The sequence below is a fragment of the Anolis carolinensis genome, chromosome 3 (assembly GCF_035594765.1).
Source record: "Anolis carolinensis isolate JA03-04 chromosome 3, rAnoCar3.1.pri, whole genome shotgun sequence".
Taxonomy (NCBI): domain Eukaryota; kingdom Metazoa; phylum Chordata; class Lepidosauria; order Squamata; family Dactyloidae; genus Anolis; species Anolis carolinensis.
Window position 1 is genome coordinate 254,643,945 of NC_085843.1, and position 18,186 is coordinate 254,662,130.

The 18,186-nt window shown below is 41.4% G+C and overlaps 1 protein-coding gene across 1 annotated transcript; it reads right to left on the minus strand.

Moving 5' to 3' along the window:
• Positions 1-12,571: 12,571 nt before the first annotated feature.
• On the minus strand, positions 12,572-17,847 carry LOC134297861 (uncharacterized). Its single transcript, XM_062976643.1, has 2 exons — positions 16,078-17,847; positions 12,572-12,849 (listed from the first exon to the last, which is right to left on the minus strand). Exons 1-2 carry the CDS (start codon positions 17,488-17,490, stop codon positions 12,808-12,810), a joined length of 1,455 nt encoding a protein of 484 aa, XP_062832713.1. The 5' UTR covers positions 17,491-17,847; the 3' UTR covers positions 12,572-12,807.
• Positions 17,848-18,186: the final 339 nt, after the last annotated feature.

The following is an 18,186-nucleotide window of genomic DNA, read 5'->3' on the forward strand; positions in this document are numbered from 1 at the left end:
AGCACTATTAACATATAGTGTGCTCCCAAGACAAGTTGCCGTGATTTATACTTTACGGATCTTTGTTACCCAAATAATTAAAGCCCTGCACTCTGAAGCAATATCCCATTGACTGTTAAATGCTGGGAAATTGGTACTGGTATAGGTGAACCCTTGCTTTTTGAACTTGCTTGCTTTGTTTTTTGTTTGCTGGTGTGTGGGAAATGTCTGCTTGGCAGCTTTGGGAAATACAATAGATATATTTTGATCTCACCTGGCGTGGTTGCTCTTATATTACTTGGAGGTTGCTTATCTGAGACTATCACAACTAATAAAGATGAAGCAACACTACTTTTTCTTTACCAGTAGATTAAAGTTTAGATTAGTGCAAGGTAATTGGGATGATTTAAATAGAAAACTTAATGGTGTTTTAGCAGTACTTGAACAAGCCTGGATTGATGATGCATTGGGCTTTATTTGCAGTTTTACTTGATGCTTTTTCCATGTGACAAGGAGCAGACTTTCTTTTTCCTTTTACAAATCATGTTGCATGCACACCAAACATAGCTTTAAAATATTTTGTTACGGGTTTTGTTATTCATGACCCAAGGTTTAAAATAAGTTGGTTCTTTTAAACTATTATATATGGTCTGTACATTCTAAGCTGGGATCATGAGGCATGAAAGTACACTTTGCCAAATTAGGGGCCTCACTGTGTGGGAGGAAGATGTGAATGCAGTGCTTGGCAGGGTTCATTCAGTCTCATGAACATAATGCTAAAATCACAGGTGTATGAACAACTTTACCATCAAGCCGCTGCTTCACCAAGTAATTCTTTATGGTAGCTGTTGCTTCCTTGTATAGAATTAGTGTAAAACAATTACCAAACTGTTTATCTAGTTTAAGTAGAAAGTGATATATGTTGATTTTTTTCCCCTCTACATTTTCCCCCGGAGGTCATATGTCAACAAATGCTTCAAACCTTTTACGTTCACCAAGGATCTACCAGTCTTAAAATCTAGTAACCCTTTCCCTGACCTTTTCCCATGATTTCCTATTGCTGATTTAATTATTGGTCACAAGGCTTGCTAGTCTGTGCAGTTGCTCAGTCTCTTTAGAAATGGCTTTTTGCAGTCAACGGAAGAGTTTTTCACCTTTTGTGAACTGCTTGTGGAATTCATGTGGAATAAATGTAGGATAGGTACCTCAAAATGGGGGGGGGGGGAGGAAGAGAAACATGTTCTCTAGGCACTCTGATCACTGTTTTACATGGCCTAACCTTTTACTTATGTCTCATTTTCTACTCACCCACAGAGAGGCATCAAAGCCAAAACCATAATTAGGTATGGGTTGAGCACTGGAACTGCAGAAGGAACATTTTAGCACAGTTCTGTACATGTGTATTGAAAACAAACTTGTTGGGAGAACTCCAGAGCAAGGGTTGCTCCTGCTTATATAATGCAGGGAACTATGAAGAGAAGAGATGTGTTTTATTTGAGTTCCCTAAATTATCTATATAGAATGCTTTAATAATATTTAATTGAGGAAGAAGTCCTGATTTTAATCTTAGTCTAGAAATAGGGATTTATGGGGACAGAAAATATGTTTTGCTACCACATATTAATGTTTTGGAGTACCACACAGTTGAGGGTTACAAACTTTGCAGCTGGGCAAATTACACTACACAATATGATTTTTGTTCTTGGGTTATAAATGTCATTTCATAATTGGTTCTATCATAAAAACATGGGAAAAGTTTATTAAACAAACAGTTTAAAATGGTATGAAAGGTTAAAAATGGCAAAGTTTCTGGAGTATAACAACTACTTTCAGAGTAAGTACTTCAGAATTAAACAGAAAATAAAACTTTCAAACCAGAAACTATTTTTTTCAAATTGTGTTGCATAGTGTTCGCTATTTTTGAGTCTCCTTGTGGAGAGAAAAGGCGGGTATAAATAAACATAATTTTAAAAAGTGTTGCAGGGCCAAAGTATATGTCAGTAGCATATCCAAGATGTCCAGGTTGCCAATTTCAACATAAAGCAACAAGTCTGTGGTTTAAATATACTGCAAAACATGTTGAATCCACATACATGAAAACTGAGAATTTTGAATAGCTTGGTTTGGGCTGTCTCTTGCTTTGTGCACATACTGGCAAACTTTGGTTTCTTAAGATATAAGATGTAAATATGAAAGGCAGTGGGAGCTCTGCATGGATTTGAATGACATAGTATGGATCTAACAGTCCTACTAACAGAATGACAACGTTAGTTAATTTAAATCAGTATGCTTATATCTATACTAGTAGTTCCTAACCTTTGGGCCTCCAGGTGTTTTGGACTTCCCAAAAATCCCAGCCAGTTTACCAGCTGTTAGGAACTGTGGGAGCTGAAGTCTAAAATGCCTGGAACCACTGATGTATACAATACAGTACAACCTCCATATCTGCTGAACCAATATACTGAACACAGTTTCACTTTCCCACTTCTGGCCACTTGTATAAGCTATACCCTTCTCAGTGCCTCTGTCATTCATTCAATAGAAAATAACACATTTCACTATTATCTGTGGTTTCACATAACCACAAAGTGGGAACACATCCCAGTAGATATAGGGATCATACTGTAGCAAACAAAACCATGTTGGCATATGTTTTATTTTAAATTGGCCTGTATAATCTGGATTCTAAAAACAATTCACAGAAACTTTAGTTTCTTGCTTATGAAGCCTGGATTTTAGACAATGCATCCCAAAGGTCAGGAAGATATAAAACAATAATAAACTTGAGATAATCCTACAGAGACTTTGGCTAAAGTTAAATTAAACATTCTTTTTTAGCATTCTTTCTGTTCTCAAAATATTGTCTCTTCACAAGTTCACAAATAAACCTTTGGCTGGCAAACATTTGTTGTGCTTCTTTAGTTCCTCCACAGATGTTTAGCAGTTAGCTTGCTTTTCCACTGACAATGGATTTTAGGTCTTCAAGTCACTGATTTGACTTATCTCCATTAGTGTCTATTATAGTCAAATAATTGCTAAAACAGTGAGCCACTAAAATGACGTAATTGGGCAATACAAATTGCCAATGAAAAAATAGTATTCTACAAGAGCAATTCTGCATTGGTTTAAAAGAAGAAGAGGTGTATCTTTTAAGGGCAGTATCTTCTGTGACATATATGCACTTCCTTAAAAAACCATGTTTCATATTTGTGATAATTTGTGAGACAAGCTAATTGTGGGGTACTAGGTATCTCTGAACACACTTTGAAGCACTGTCAGTGGAAAAGTTACATTCCAAGATTAGTCCATTCTATTAGTTAAGATGATCCAGACCGAAGAGTTGAGTACTGTATTGCAAGTGGTACATAGCACAATATGTAGAGGAGGCACACTTTCCAACAAAGATTGTGTGGAGTGACGAAGCTACATTCAAACTCAAATCTTGACATTGCTTCAAAATGCGTTGGACAGACGCATTTTGACTACCTACCTCACGACTGTTGTCTGTCAGACAATTTTCTTGGGCTTCAGTGATATGTTTTTAGTACTCTTCCATTGTGAGGCTTGTTGATGTATGTGGTCTTCCCAAATGTTTCTCATGGACATTCTGAACAGTTCCATCGAATTCAAACTTATCTCTAATTTGACTAATAGTAAGTTGTGTTGAGGGATCTCTTTGAAACTCCCTCCTAAACTTTATTTGCATTTCAACTACATTTTCACACTTCCAGTTGCATTTTTAAAACATCAATTAAGCTATCAGCTTTTAAAGTGTGTGTACATTTTTGGGACACCCTGTATTATGCTTTTAAAAATAAATCATTCAGCACTTTAAACTGATTCTGACATGTTGTGACACTAGTAATTTTCATGGGCTCATAAGACATCAGAAATGAAGTTGAGGATGGTAGCGTGACATGTATTACGGCTGTGCCTTAAGCCAAATCCCCTGCCCCTCAAAGGCATCCATCCCGTTACTTCGATGCAGAATTCCAAAGTGCAAAAGATAACCTTATAATTATTGTCCATTGTTTACTAATAACTTTCTGTTACTTTTAGGGATATTTCCTGTTTATGTTTGTATATATAAGTTAGGGAAATGGTTCTCAGCCTGTTCTTTTAAAGTGAGATTTTTAAAATGAGTTTAAGCCTCCCAGTGACAGTTTAGTTCAATGATAATTAATGCATTTCTTCTTGCATTTCTTTGGGGAATTTATTTTGTGAAAAGCGAAGACAGTAATAGCATGTGTGCATTTCAAATATGTATGCTTGTGTATGAGTTAAATTATTTCCCTCTTTCTTTAAGGGATAGAAACTATGGTATCTCCTTCCTCTTAACCTTAAGAAAGCTGAATCTTGGGTTCATCTTTGTAACCTCTGTGCCTCATACAGATGCGTTTTGCATTTGCACAGAGAACTCATTTGGAACTTCCTAGAACTGAGTAGTTTAGCAGAAACCCTAACCTTCAATACCTTCTGTGCATGCTCAACCACACCAAACTACTGTTGCCTCATTTTCCTTCTATCTGCTTTAAGGCATCGTTTGTAGTATTCACTTGCATCATTCCTTATTTTCTATCCTAAATGCTTTTTTCCAGCTTCTCTACCTATATTTAATTGTACACCACTGTTATCTGTTTGTTCGTTTGTTTAAATCTCTATGTTACATTTTTCAAAGAGGCACACAACAATTCATCTTGAAGTTGCAATCGTCCTCTGGGCTGGGCGGAACTAGACATGAAGTTATTCTGCAGCTATGCATCTAGCTTGGTCAAAGTACTAGCAAATGCTATGAGTCAGGATTGAAATCTTAAAGATGAATGATTGCTTTCAGATTAGTTCTTCAATCCCATCACCAGCACATGGGGTTTTCCTTTTTGCCACTATATCCAACAGAAAATGACATATTTACTGCTTCAGAAGTAAGATTTTCAAGGAGATGCATTTCTATAGAAGTGATCGGGTTCTCTGATGTGTTGCTTTCTCCCATGCTCTCTGATAGGGAAAGTGATGGCAAAAAATCAGCAGGGAGGGGACCAGTACCATTGTAGTAACACCTTATTGGTTGAGACAATTTTGGTTTGCCACACTACATCAGCTCTCTGGGAATTGTATCTTTCACATTCGGAAGGGTGAGTATATCATCCAGATCTCAAAAAAGCTAAAAATGATTCCATGGTCTTCCAGAAAATTGTATAAATGACATTCTTATGATTACAAATAGAAAAAAATGTTTCTTCACAGTATTAAGATTAGAACAACCAAACCTAACATTAAACACATATTTACTATATTACTTGCTACATTTACATGAAAGAGATCTGGTATTTTTACTCAAGGTAAACCTTTATGCCACAGTGGCATACCGTCAAGGTCAGTAAAGACCTTATTTATAAATTGAGGAAAAATCGAGGGTTGGTGCCCCTTTCTACATCTTTTCATGCTTGGATTGAAAAGGACACTTAACCAACTTTACGAGAGTAGTTTAGTTTATTAGCTGTAGTTTTATTAAATGCAAAAGGTAAAATATGCTGCAGTATCTTTTATCCATTTTAATTAACAGACCTTGAAAACTATATTTTGATCTCATATGTATACTGGGAGAAATTATTTGTGGAGGGCATCCGCTAGTAAAAAAAAACTTCAAGTGTTCTCTTGACTTCTGCTATGCCACTTATCCAAGGGCTTCTATTACGTATCGAAAGTAACAATAGTTGCATAGCAACAGGATTAGATGAACTTGTGTCAAGGAAAGACTGGAGGAAAACAAATTGTATATCAAATGAAAATTATGTTGCTTTTTTAAAAGTCTGGATTTTTTTTGCAGGACTGACATCTGCCATGAAGCGTGAAGTGTATTACAAAAACATATGTCATCTGAGGGGAGTGCACCTGCAAAACAAGAATAACTGAAACAAGGAGGGGACATGGACACATAAGTATTACCTAACCTCATCTCCACCCCACATCTTCACTGTCCTAATCTAGCAGGATTTACTGAACACAAATCTAGCTGGGTTTACTCAACACTTGATGCTGTTGCAAAGCTCTTAACATTTGGACATGATGCTTACAGGAATTCTAGTACCCATCTGCCTAATGTCAGAGGTCCCCATGCTGTAGAGAGGTTAACTAGGGCTTGAAAAGAAGTACCCTATTTATAGGGGTCCTAGAAATGTCTAGCTACCTACTGTTGGAAACAAGATGTTGACAAATGTCAGCATGAGAAAAATGGCCTTTCCAAAATTTTAGATAGCAACTTCTAGAAGACATAGCCAGCATGGTCACTGGCAAAGGTTTATGGGATTTGTAGTTGAACATATCTAGAAGAACAAGCTTTCCCAATGTTGGTATAAATAGACTTGGATCTGATTCAGCAGGACTGCATTTAGGAAAGAGGTCATTTCAGCATTACAAGTTATGAACCTCTTGGGTTGTCAAGTATCTTCTATGATGCAATAAATATCGATATATAGTGACTATTTGTCTTCAAAGCATTTACTTTATTCTGGTACCCACAGGAAAAAAGGTGCAAATCTTCTGTGAGCCAACTGTGCTTTTCTATTCTCTATATTTCATCAGTCTACATATTTCTGCTGTAAAATATTCTTATCTATGTTTGTGGAAGTCTGCCAGTTCTAAATTCAGGCAATACAGCGTTTTCTTGTGCAAAATTTTTGTCATTCTGTCTCCTACTGAGTTTAAACCTCTATCAAAGACCTACCTGATTAATATTGCATTCAGCTGATAGTTGATATTCTGTGTAAGATCAGGATTCTTTCTTGGCAAATAGGAGCTTTGATTCACTTCCTTGAACAGTATTGCAAACTTACACAGTTCACGATACAGTAGCTTTTCAAATTTATCCTTTTAGTCTAGTTAATTTATCACTTTCAAAATCCTATCATTTATCTTGGTGGTTTTTTTAAAAAAAAAAAACACCATGGTTTAAGATGTGTGTAGAAGCACTCTAGATGTGATTGTACTCATAATTCCTATTAATCCAAGACAGTGATCAAGGACAGTAGAAGATGTAGTCCAGCCACATCTGATTAGCCAGAAGTTCCATTGGTTTAGGGACAAATTAAGCAGCCTATTGAGAATAAATAAATGACTGATTTTAAAGCAAATATTAATCACAGGCACAAGAAATAAAGGATGTCCTAGCTGATATTCTCGGGGCTATTTTGGTTGTAGTATAATCAGAAAATATCAAATTCTGATTTATTTAAATAATTTATTTACTTTGAAATCTCACTTTTCTTTTCAAATTAGAAATGAAAATGCATGGCAGGGAACTATTTTTGCAAAGGAAACAGAATTTTCTGTAAATAATATTCCTTCCAAGACATAAATATTAATTCAGGCACAGAAAAAGAAGGTTTGTTCTTGCAAGCTCAAGATGTGACAACTGCATCATGTGCTCAGCTCATAACAAATAAAATGCTTGGAGAGCATCATTACATTAAAGGCTCTTGTAAAAACTTTGCAGAAATAATTAACTGTGGCTATCCAACAAAAATGTTGTTAGTACTGCCTTTATATAATCAAGCTAGTTTTATCTTGTCTGCAAAGTGTAAGAGTGATGCAAACTGCAGAAATAAAATGAATGGGGACATTGTCACTACAAAAATTTTTTGAAACAGGATACACAAGATAAATAGTCAAAAGGTGAACTAACAAGAAAAAGGACTCTTTTTTTATAATTAAAAAAACTTGGGGAAAGGAAGGCTGCTGGACTGGTGCAGGAGTACACACAGCCAGAAAGTAGGGCTGGGTAGGGAATAGCAGAGAGTCAAAGAGGTGAATTAGAAGAAAGGGCGTTTCTTTGTAATGTTTAAATATTTTGTGTGTGGGGGGGGGGGGCTACTGGTGCAGGACAGATTATAGCAGCCACAAGGTAGGGATGGGAAGAGATTGAAAATGAAATAATATTCTCTTGATGGGGACTCAAGGGAGTCAGGCTGTCCCTCCCTTCCCTAAACCACACTCAGTCAAGTTAAAGCAAAAAAGGGTAAAAAATATTTAAACAAACCCCAAAAATGTCCCTTTTAACCTCACAACCTCCCCTGAACACAAACCCACTTACACCTCCCTAGTGAAATTAGTAAAATAAAAGGACTATAAAGAATATATTAATTAAGTAAATTCAATAATATAATTCAGAAGAAAAGACTGGAATTCTCAAAAAGTGATCCTAAGCAGTGATGGCACTGGGATAAACACGAAGCTAGCTAGCACACAATCTCTCTCTCTCAAATGCCAGGATGTCTCAGAAAAATGGAGGATCTTGCCCTGGTATATATAGGGCGACTCTAAGCTGCTCCGAGTCACTTGTTGGAAGATGGGACAGGATATAAATAATGTATTATTATTATTAGGGCAAGGCCAGCTGGATGGATGGTACTCTTGAAGCGACTGGCTCATCCTTGAAAGAGCTGGGGGTGGCAATGATTGACAGGGAGCTCTTGCGGGGCTTGGTCCATGAGGTCATGAAGAGTTGGAAGCAACTGAACAAATAAACAACAAAATTATTATTATTATTATTTAGACCAGCTCTGCAAAAAGACACGTGATCCTCTTTCTTCTTCTGATTGGCTTTAGCAAGGCTAATGGGGAAAACTCGTGCACAGCTGCTCTCGTCAATCATACAATCTCCTGAATGTATCCAAAAGATCTAGTACCACATCGTTCGTTTCAGCTGAGCCTTCGATTCCCCCCACCCCAGTCGATTTCCATTGGTCTGGCTGCTGGATTGCTGAATTTCCCTGAATCCCGTATTGCGAAAGGGAATCGTGCACACCCCCTACTATTTTGAGGTGCAATGGTTAAGAGCTACCATTGTCTACAACCCATAGCAACCCCATCTGCTGTAGTCAACGGTAAGGTATTACTCAACTGATAAATCTCTTTCTATCTCTCTGAGTGTATTTGTGCCACATACATTTGGTAGGCTGGGAGAGAACAATTGCATTAAGGCTGCAATCTAACGTGAAAGGGATCTATGGTTGACTGGGAATTCAAACTCATCTTCACAATCCAAGACCTTTATTATCCATTACACACTGGCTGTTTTGAATTCTCTTGTTCCCTTGAAACAATAAATCTGAGCAAATCTGCATTTTTTATCATGGGAATGTGTTTACGATATTTTGTCTTGCTAGGAAATCATAACAAACTCCTTTCTGGTGAAAATTATTTATCCACAAGAAATTTAAAAACTAAATGGAGGGTTTAGACAAAGAGAGAGGTAGCAAGCAAACTAGATTTATTTTTTCCAGTCATGTGTAATCTGCAAGTCTCTTTAGCAATTCTTCTGAGTGGAAACTATTATATAGTGTTTGTGCTCCAAACTGTAATGCAGTGCTTCATTTCTCTCATAATTTCTGAAGCTGGAAACCAAAATAATGTTCTTTTACCCCTCATCCTTAGCATATGGCTTGATCTTGCAAAGACTATTTCATGGTCTGCTGGATCCTAATGGAGGTTGCAGGTAATGAGATAACATTTATTTATAAAGAAAATGCATTTACGCTTACTATCTGAAACATATAAGGAGCAGCACTTTTATTTTATCACTTTGTAGCACATCTTCAGGAGTGGTATGTATAATTTAAGATAGCTGAAAACAAATAGCAGGTGTATCTGTTACTACAAAGAAACCCCTTACTATTGTGGAACAGTCTAAGCAGTAGAGAAAAATTCCCAAATTGTGAAAAGCTTGGGACTTTATAATTAAAAAAATTAGCTGCCTTGCTTTAAAAACACAATTATTTAATATTTAAATAAAAGACATTCCAATAACTGTGTTATGTTGTTTTAAAAAAAATTAAAATATAATTAAAATAGACAAATGGACAAAAGTGGCCCCATATCACCACAATGACTCCCAAAAGCCATGTTTTAGAAGTAATTAATAAACAATACTTGTTTCACTAAAGAGGTAATGATGTTACTGGTCCTCAAAACAATATCTTTATGCCATGTCACCTCTGCCTCAAAAAAGTAAAACAAAAGATGATGATGATGATGATGATCATCATCATCATCATCATCATCATCTTTATTTATACCCGCCCTTTTCTCTGTGGGGACTCAAAAGATGCTTCTAGGAAGCAGCACACAAGCCTGAGACTTGTACTTGCTTATTATTTTCAGAATTAAATATAGATCGTTGAGATGGATGTGCAAGCTGAAGTTAAATAAAATTAGTTTTTCAGTTGCCAACATAAAAATATTTTAGGGGTGTTTTTTTCCTTATGTACCTGGAATGTAGAATTTTACAGCACTGAGATTTAGGGAGTTTGGTATGACTACTTCCTATTCCAAATAAATCTGCCTACATTAATCCTGAATATTTTTTCTTGACTGTTGAGATCCATAGCCAGGAGGCCTATGAAGCCATATGGCATAAAGTATTTTACTGCACATGTTAATGCAACCATTCCTAGACTACTGAACAATAAGGATAGGCAGTAAAGCCTCTGTGTGGTGTTCCTGGAGAGTTCTGGAAGTGACCTTGAGATCAGATTGCATTAGTAATATTTCTGAGTAATAATCTTGCAGTAGAGTTTTTATCTTGGGCTATATAGTAAATTGCTTCTGCCATGTGGGTTATGGTTCAATTCAGCATCTAAATTTCCAGTGGGGTTTTCAAACAGTAACCAATATCATGCCGTGATATCTGAGCATCAGGAAGGCCCGGATGAACAAAAGGGCAGAGGTCTCAAGAAATGATTTGCTTGTGTTACCCTATGTTTGTTTGACTTCAGCCAAAATAAAGCCTGGTACTTGGTACCTGTAGCAAACGTATCAGGCAGGGTGGCTTCCTAATTTCTCCCTGTGGTGTTCCAAAGGTATTTTGAGTGAAAAGTCCCCAGTCTTTTTGTACATAGCTCGCCTGATCCTTTTACCCAAAATACCCAAATTTAAATGGGTGAAAAATCACTTACACACTCCTGAATTATAGATGAAAAGTTCCACATTTCAAGACTGGTATTTATTCCAGTATCCTCATCACAAATCCTTTAAGGAACTAAAACAGGATGTTAGATTAAATATAACTTTCAGCTTTTTAAAAATTAGGTGCTATCACTATGTGAATTAATACTACAGTTTCTAAATTAGAAGCATGATGATACAGCAGAGTATTTGGAAATGTCATTCCATGTGTTGGTGTGAGAGAGAAAGTGACATTATTTTTGTGTTAGATGCCAGGAATTCTCTTGACAGCTCTGCTTAGCTTTCATTCAGCAAACATTTTTACTGGGAGTGATTTCACCCCAAACATATGGTGCTTCCTTATTTATTCAGCTACTGGTAAGTATGCAGAATTTTAGGTGGAGTGTTTTTGTTTTTGCAAGCATCTTCTTCCTGTATCTTTTAACTGGAGATAACAGGGGCTCTATCTGCATGCAAAGGGTGTTCCTTCTGTGAGCTATGCTTCCTCCCTCAAACTATGGTCTTTTCTTTTTCTCAGAGTTAAACTTTAATCAAATTGCCTGTGGAGAGGGAAGGAAAAATTGAGATAAAATAAATGGGATGCTGTAAGTTAACTTTGATGTGTTGAAAGAGTGTTGTGATGTAGAAATAATGATTTAGCTTTAGCCAGTGATCTTTATAGGAGTGCAGGAATTTCAGTGACGCAAATGTTAGAACCCAATTACATGCAACATGAAAGAAGATGGAGTTAAGTGAACATGGGTCCAAGTAGGGTGGCCATCAGAGGTAGCAGGTTTTGGGAGGTCACCATATTATTTAAATATCATTCTTTTTTTCTTTTCTTTTCTTTTTTCTTTTACTGCCAGGGAAAAGGAAAGACGCTGTTGGCTTTCCTATCTCAGCTGACAAAAAACATTGCCAGGTTTGGATATTATATGCATTATATTTTGGGAGGCTGTCTTTTACTGTTACACTGCTTGGAATAACTTTGCCAAAACCACACCGTACAGTTGTGCTTATTAGGTCTTCATCCCATGGTGCCTTGGAAAACATTTTTATACACTTAAAACATGGAACCCCATGGATCCCATCAGATGACACAAGATTGTCTCTTTTCCTAAGTGTGTAGAAATGCAAAGATTTTAAAGCCACTTGGGAATCATCAAAACAACACAAACCATAATGCTAAGATTTCCCCAGATCCCCTCCACCCCAGTGGGATGAAGTCCTTAGACAAGGACAATCCTGATTAATCCTCTACTGCCCAATTTCTGAATTGTTTTAAAAAAATATCCCAGTTTCTGTGCTGCCCTTCCACTTTCCCCATTCATCCTTGTTTATGTCACTTTCTATATTCCAAGTGAAAAGTAGTTTGTACTCAATTAACTTGGGGGGGGGGGGGTTAGAGAGAAGGAGCAGAAATCTTTCAGGAAATCTCTAGAAAAGGCAAACTGCTGTGTCATCCCCTAGAGTGTGTGCTCTTCCCCATTAATAAACTGAGCCCCAAGTGCAAAAGTAGTTTGAACTAAAATAATCTCAAAGAGAGGGAGAAGAATCTTGCCCTTCTCAATGTGGTCAGGTAAAAGCAAACTGCTGCAGTTTCTTGTCAGCTCACCACAGCCGCTCCTGAATGAACACACGAGACTCTCTGTGGTATCACCAGGAACTTTTACTGTAGGAAACATGAACATCAGAAAAGCCAAGAATGGGAGGCTCCGGCCAACCCTCCTTTATATACCCTCCCCCTCATTTGAACAGTCTCTTCCCGCTCAGTAAAACCCCGCGCAAATTCCCCGCCAAGTCCAGCAGCCGTTTCTCCTCCGAGTCCTGGGACGCAGGTGTCTTATCAATGTCAGTGACCCTGAAACTCAGAGCCACATCCAGGCTCTAGTAGCAGGGTTCTGACATGGCGTCCTCCTCCCCTTCGTCCTGGAAGGAAAAGATTAAACACAACTATTGTTCTCCGCTGTCCAGAGTTCCTTTATACTTTTTTAACAGGCTGCAATGGAATACCGGGTGTACCTTTCCTAGGTCCTTTGGTAGCCTCAGCTCATAGGTCACTTCGTTTATTCTTTTTGCTACCCTGAATGGCCCTATATAGCGTGGAGCCAATTTCTTGGATGGGAACCCCAATTTCAGGTTTTTTGTGCTCAGCCAAACCAGATCTCCTTCGCCCAATTTGTCCCCCTCTCGGCGCCTACGATCCGCAAAGAGCTTGTACTTCTTTTGTGTTTCCCGCAATGCCTCTACCACGGTTTGCCACCCTTGCTTGATTTTGGCCGGCCATTCCTCGTCGGTCTGGCCCTCCCCTTCCTTCCACTCGGGTAGCCTGGGGAAAGGTGCCACCTCCTGTCCGTATACTATTTCGAATGGGGCACGACCTGTGGCCGAATGTACGGCCCCGTTAAAAGCCATCTCAGCAAACGGAAGAAGGTCCGCCCAATCATCCTGTCTATAATTGGTGTACATCCTTAAGAATTGGCACAGTGTCTGTTGGGTACGTTCGACCCCCCCGTTGGTCGCGGGATGAAAGGCCGAGCTCAGGTTCCTTTCTGCTCCTAACAGCTGTAAGAATTTTCCCCAAAATTTTGCAGTAAATTGGACTCCCCGGTCACTAATTATCTTGTCGGGACACCCATGTAGGCGATATACATGCTTCACATACAAATCAGCAAGTTTTTCAGCTGAAGGGAGTTTTGGCAGGGCCACAAAGTGTGCCTGTTTTGAGAATAGGTCCAATATTGTCCAAATGTATCTGTGGCCTCTGCTGGGGGGTAGTTCGCCTACAAAATCCATGGCTACGCATTCCCATGGCCTCATGGGCTCCACCACCTTCTGCAATAGCCCCTGGGGCTTCCCCGGTGGTGTTTTTCCCTCTGCACATAATTCACACTGCGTGACGTACCCCCTGGCGTCTTTCCTCATTCCGGGCCACCAGCATTGTTTGGCCAACAGTTTAATAGTCCTGGTGGGGCCTAGATGACCCGCACCCTTGTTATCATGGTACTTCCTTAACATTTCTCGTCTTAAACATTCAGGAATATACAATTTCTTATTTACAAACACCCAATCCCCACACAATTCTCCCTTTTCTTTGTTTGTTTGTAACCATTTGTCCATTCCATACGCTCGCTTCAACTCTTCCTCCCATATTTCTCCTCCCCCCGTGGAAATGGCAGTACGTTTGTTTTCTTTGGCCGCTTGTGCTCGAGTTAGTACTGCCAGGCCCCATTGCTTATCAAGAAAAATACTCCCTTCAGATTCCTGAATTCCTCCCCCGTGCTGAGGCATCCGAGAGAGAGCGTCAGCGAGTATATTATGTTTCCCCTGGAAGAATCTGAGTCTGAAATCAAAACGGCTGAAATATTGGGCCCATCTAATTTGCTTCGCTGATAGTTTACGAGGGGATCTTAGATACTGTAAATTTCTATGATCAGTCCACACCTCAAACGGTGTTCCACTTCCTTCCAGAAAGTGTCTCCAGCACTCTAGTGCTTTTAGAATCGCTAAGGCTTCTCTCTCCCAAATCGGCCAGTTTTTTTCTGTATCGCTAAACTTTTTTGACAGATAGCCACATGGCTTCAGGTTCCCCCCCTCGTCTTTCTGTAGCAGAACTGCCCCATATGCCCGGTCTGACGCATCGCAATGTAATACAAAGGCTTTAGACATATCAGGGTGCTGTAGGACAGGCTCCTCAGTAAAACGCTTTTTAAGGGCTTCGAAAGCTTCCTGGCATTCTATTGTCCAGGTCAGTTTGGCCCCCGGGGCCTTCACTTTGGCTGTTTCTCCCCTACCTTTAGTCTTTAACAAATCCGTTAATGGCAAAGTGAGGCGCGCAAAGTCCTTGATAAATGTTCTATAGAAGTTTGCGAACCCTAGGAAGGATTGCAGCTGCTTCCGTGTTTTGGGGGCTTCCCACCCCCTCACGTCTTCTACCTTCGCAGGGTCCATCGCCACTCCCTGGGAGGAAATCCTATACCCCAGAAAGTCTATCTGGTCTTTATTGAACTCGCACTTGGCAAGCTTCGCATACAGTTTTGCTTCTCTCAACTTTTGCAGGACTTCCCTGACTAGTTCTATGTGTTGCTCCTTAGTCCGAGATACTAACAATATGTCATCTAAAAAAACAAAGACTCCCTTGTACAACAATGGATGCAACACTTCGTTGATTAATTGCATGAACGCGGCGCCTCCGCCGCACAAACCGAAAGGGAGCACACGATAATTGAATAATCCGAATGCACAGGAGAAGGCCGTCTTCCACCTGTCCTCTGGTTTAATCTGCAATTTATGGTACGCTTCAATTAAGTCCAATTTAGTGAATATCTGTCCCTCCGATAACTGGGCGATCAAGTCCTTCACTAAAGGTAGGGGATATTTATTTCCAGAACTGATTGCATTCAGGCCCCTGTAGTCAATGCAGAGCCTCAGCGTTTGGTCCTTTTTGCGCCTGAACAACACAGGCGCCCCTAGAGGGGAATTTGAAGGCTCTATGAAACCCCTCGCTAGGTTTTTATCAATGTATTTTCTCAGTTCCTCCTTTTCCCTAGCCGACATTGGGTATATTTTTGCCTTAGGAAGCTCTGCTCCTGGGACTAGCTCTATCTTCACTTCAACTCTCCGCTTCGGTGGGAAACTGTCTGCTTCCTTCTCATCAAATACGTCCACAAAATCCCGATACTCTGGGGGTAATTTATCTGCCAGTTCTGCTATCCTGATAGAGTCTTCCTCCCCCCTTTTCCCCGGCTCCCTCTCCACTTCCTGGCTCCCTCCTTCCAACTTCATCCTGAAGATCATGCTCTTATCCTCCCAGTTGATTTGCGGGTTGGCTTGCCCCAGCCATGGCATGCCTAGTATAACATTATAGCTGGCTATTTGTGATATCACAAATGACACCTTTCCTTCCCAACTCCCTATCTTACACTTTACATCTTCGGCACTGTACTTAGCTAATGATCCCGATGCTGTGGATCCGTCCAACTGCGAAAAAGCTATTGGGGATTCTAGGTTCGTTCTTTCGCATCCCAATCCCTCGGCTAATTCAGGGGAGATGATGTTCCTGGAACATCCACAATCCACAAATGCTTTGCAGGTTGCTTGTTTGCTGCCACTTTCCAGCTGAATGGGGACCACTATCATGGCTTTGTCCTGACTTACCAACCCCCCCGAGTGGTGCCTCATCGGTGGTTCTTCCTCGGCGCGTTTCCCTGCCACGGCTCTTGGTTTGGGCGGGCCTCCGCCTTCCCCTTTTCTCTGCCAGCACTCGGCAGCCCTGTGGCCCAAACGGCCGCACACGAAGCAGCCCCTCCTGCTGGTGCTCACGTTCCCTGTCGGCTCCGTTCTCCTCCCGGCTGGGGTTGATCCCTCCTTCCGGCTCCCCTCTTTCATCTGCGGCCGCTGCTGTAGCCCTCCTCGGTGCCTCCTCGCCTGGGCCAGCGATGTCTCGATGCGCCCCGCCAGCTGAATCCATCCGCGCAGTGTGTCAGGCTCATCACGATGCACCGCCCAGGAGAGGATCTCCCGCCTGAGCCCCTCTTTGAAGAGTTCTATCTTTGTCACTGCAGACCATTCCGGCACCTTTTCAGCGAGGCATTGGAACTCCTCCGCATACTCAGATACCGACCTCTGCCCCTGGGAGACGGTCTTCAACTCCTCCCTCGCCCGGATCTGCTCCAGTGGATCTCGGAAACGGGTCTCCAGGGCCCCCATAAAGCGTCGGAGTGACCCCAGACATGGGTCGCGCCGCGCGTGCAGTTGAACGTACCAGCTGGCCGCTCCCCTCTTCAACACTGCACCAATGGCCCGTACCCGGCTGGATTCCGTTCTAAAAGTGTGGGCATTGTCCTCCATATAGCCCCTCACCGTGGTCAGGAAAAAATCCAGTTCAGAGGACTCTCCCCCAAACTCGATCCTTAGTTCCTCTCGTCTCGGTAGGGGTCCCTGTGGTGGCAATCCCCAATTCTCCGCCCGTCGCAAGCCCCCTTGCGGGCCAGTGGGCCCCGCTGCTGCTTCCCTTTGTCCTGTGCCACGCCCGGCATTCGCCAGGGGCACCAGGGTCTCAGTTGGGAGCGTAGCCGGGATTCTCGGAGGCTTTTCCCCTTCGTCGTCACTCTCCTCCACCCGCGTCAGGCTCGTTTGGATCTTGGGCCGGGCACCGGGCTCCTTTCGCATTTCCCTTCCCTTCGGTGCTGGGAGGTCTGCAAAGCCCTGGCTGCTTCCCATGCTCACGTCCCACATTGAGCTAGCCCGGAGTTCCCTTCCTCGCTCCGGCTCCGCCAAAACCGCCAGGCGCTCCATCGCCCTCGACATCACTGCCAGGGTGGTCTCCATCGCCGACATCCTCTCCTCCAGAAACACCATCTTTTGCGGGCCTGGGGAAGGTGAACCTTCCTCTCCTCCGGTGCTATCTCCCCGCACCACTCCGCGCCTCTGGGTTACCCCATTTGGCTGGGCATAAGCGGTGGATGACGCCAGGGCCGCCAGCTGGTGGAACTCAGCGTCCGTCTCGGGAGTGGCCCTTTCCGACCTTCCTCCTCCGGCGCCCAAGAGCTCTTCATCCTCCACTTGCATGTTACACCTCACCGCTACAGCGGGATGGTGTCCGATTCTTGGCTTAATGTCAGCTCACCACAGCCGCTCCTGAATGAACACACGAGACTCTCTGTGGTATCACCAGGAACTTTTACTGTAGGAAACATGAACATCAGAAAAGCCAAGAATGGGAGGCTCCGGCCAACCCTCCTTTATATACCCTCCCCCTCATTTGAACAGTCTCTTCCCGCTCAGTAAAACCCCGCGCAAATTCCCCGCCAAGTCCAGCAGCCGTTTCTCCTCCGAGTCCTGGGACGCAGGTGTCTTATCAATGTCAGTGACCCTGAAACTCAGAGCCACATCCAGGCTCTAGTAGCAGGGTTCTGACAGTTTCTCATTGGTCGTTTGGTCCTCATTAACAAAGTTCAGCATTTTGAGTATATTTGGCCACGTATGCCCTGGTTTTCATCTGTGAAATGTTAGAAGATGTAAATATTTGATTGTGATACATCTTTCTACAACCCAGTGAAATAATTGTATTTGCATAGTGAGTTTCTAACAAAGTATCTTAATTAATTCAGGAATAAAATGAAACCTTTTATATCTTGCACACACACGTGCTTGGATAATTATGTTAGTATATTTCACCAACACCCCTCCTTTTAATGTGCTGCATTACCTTCTGAACTAGTTTGTTTGTGATCAGCTTTCATGGACTGTCTAGTGGCAACTGAT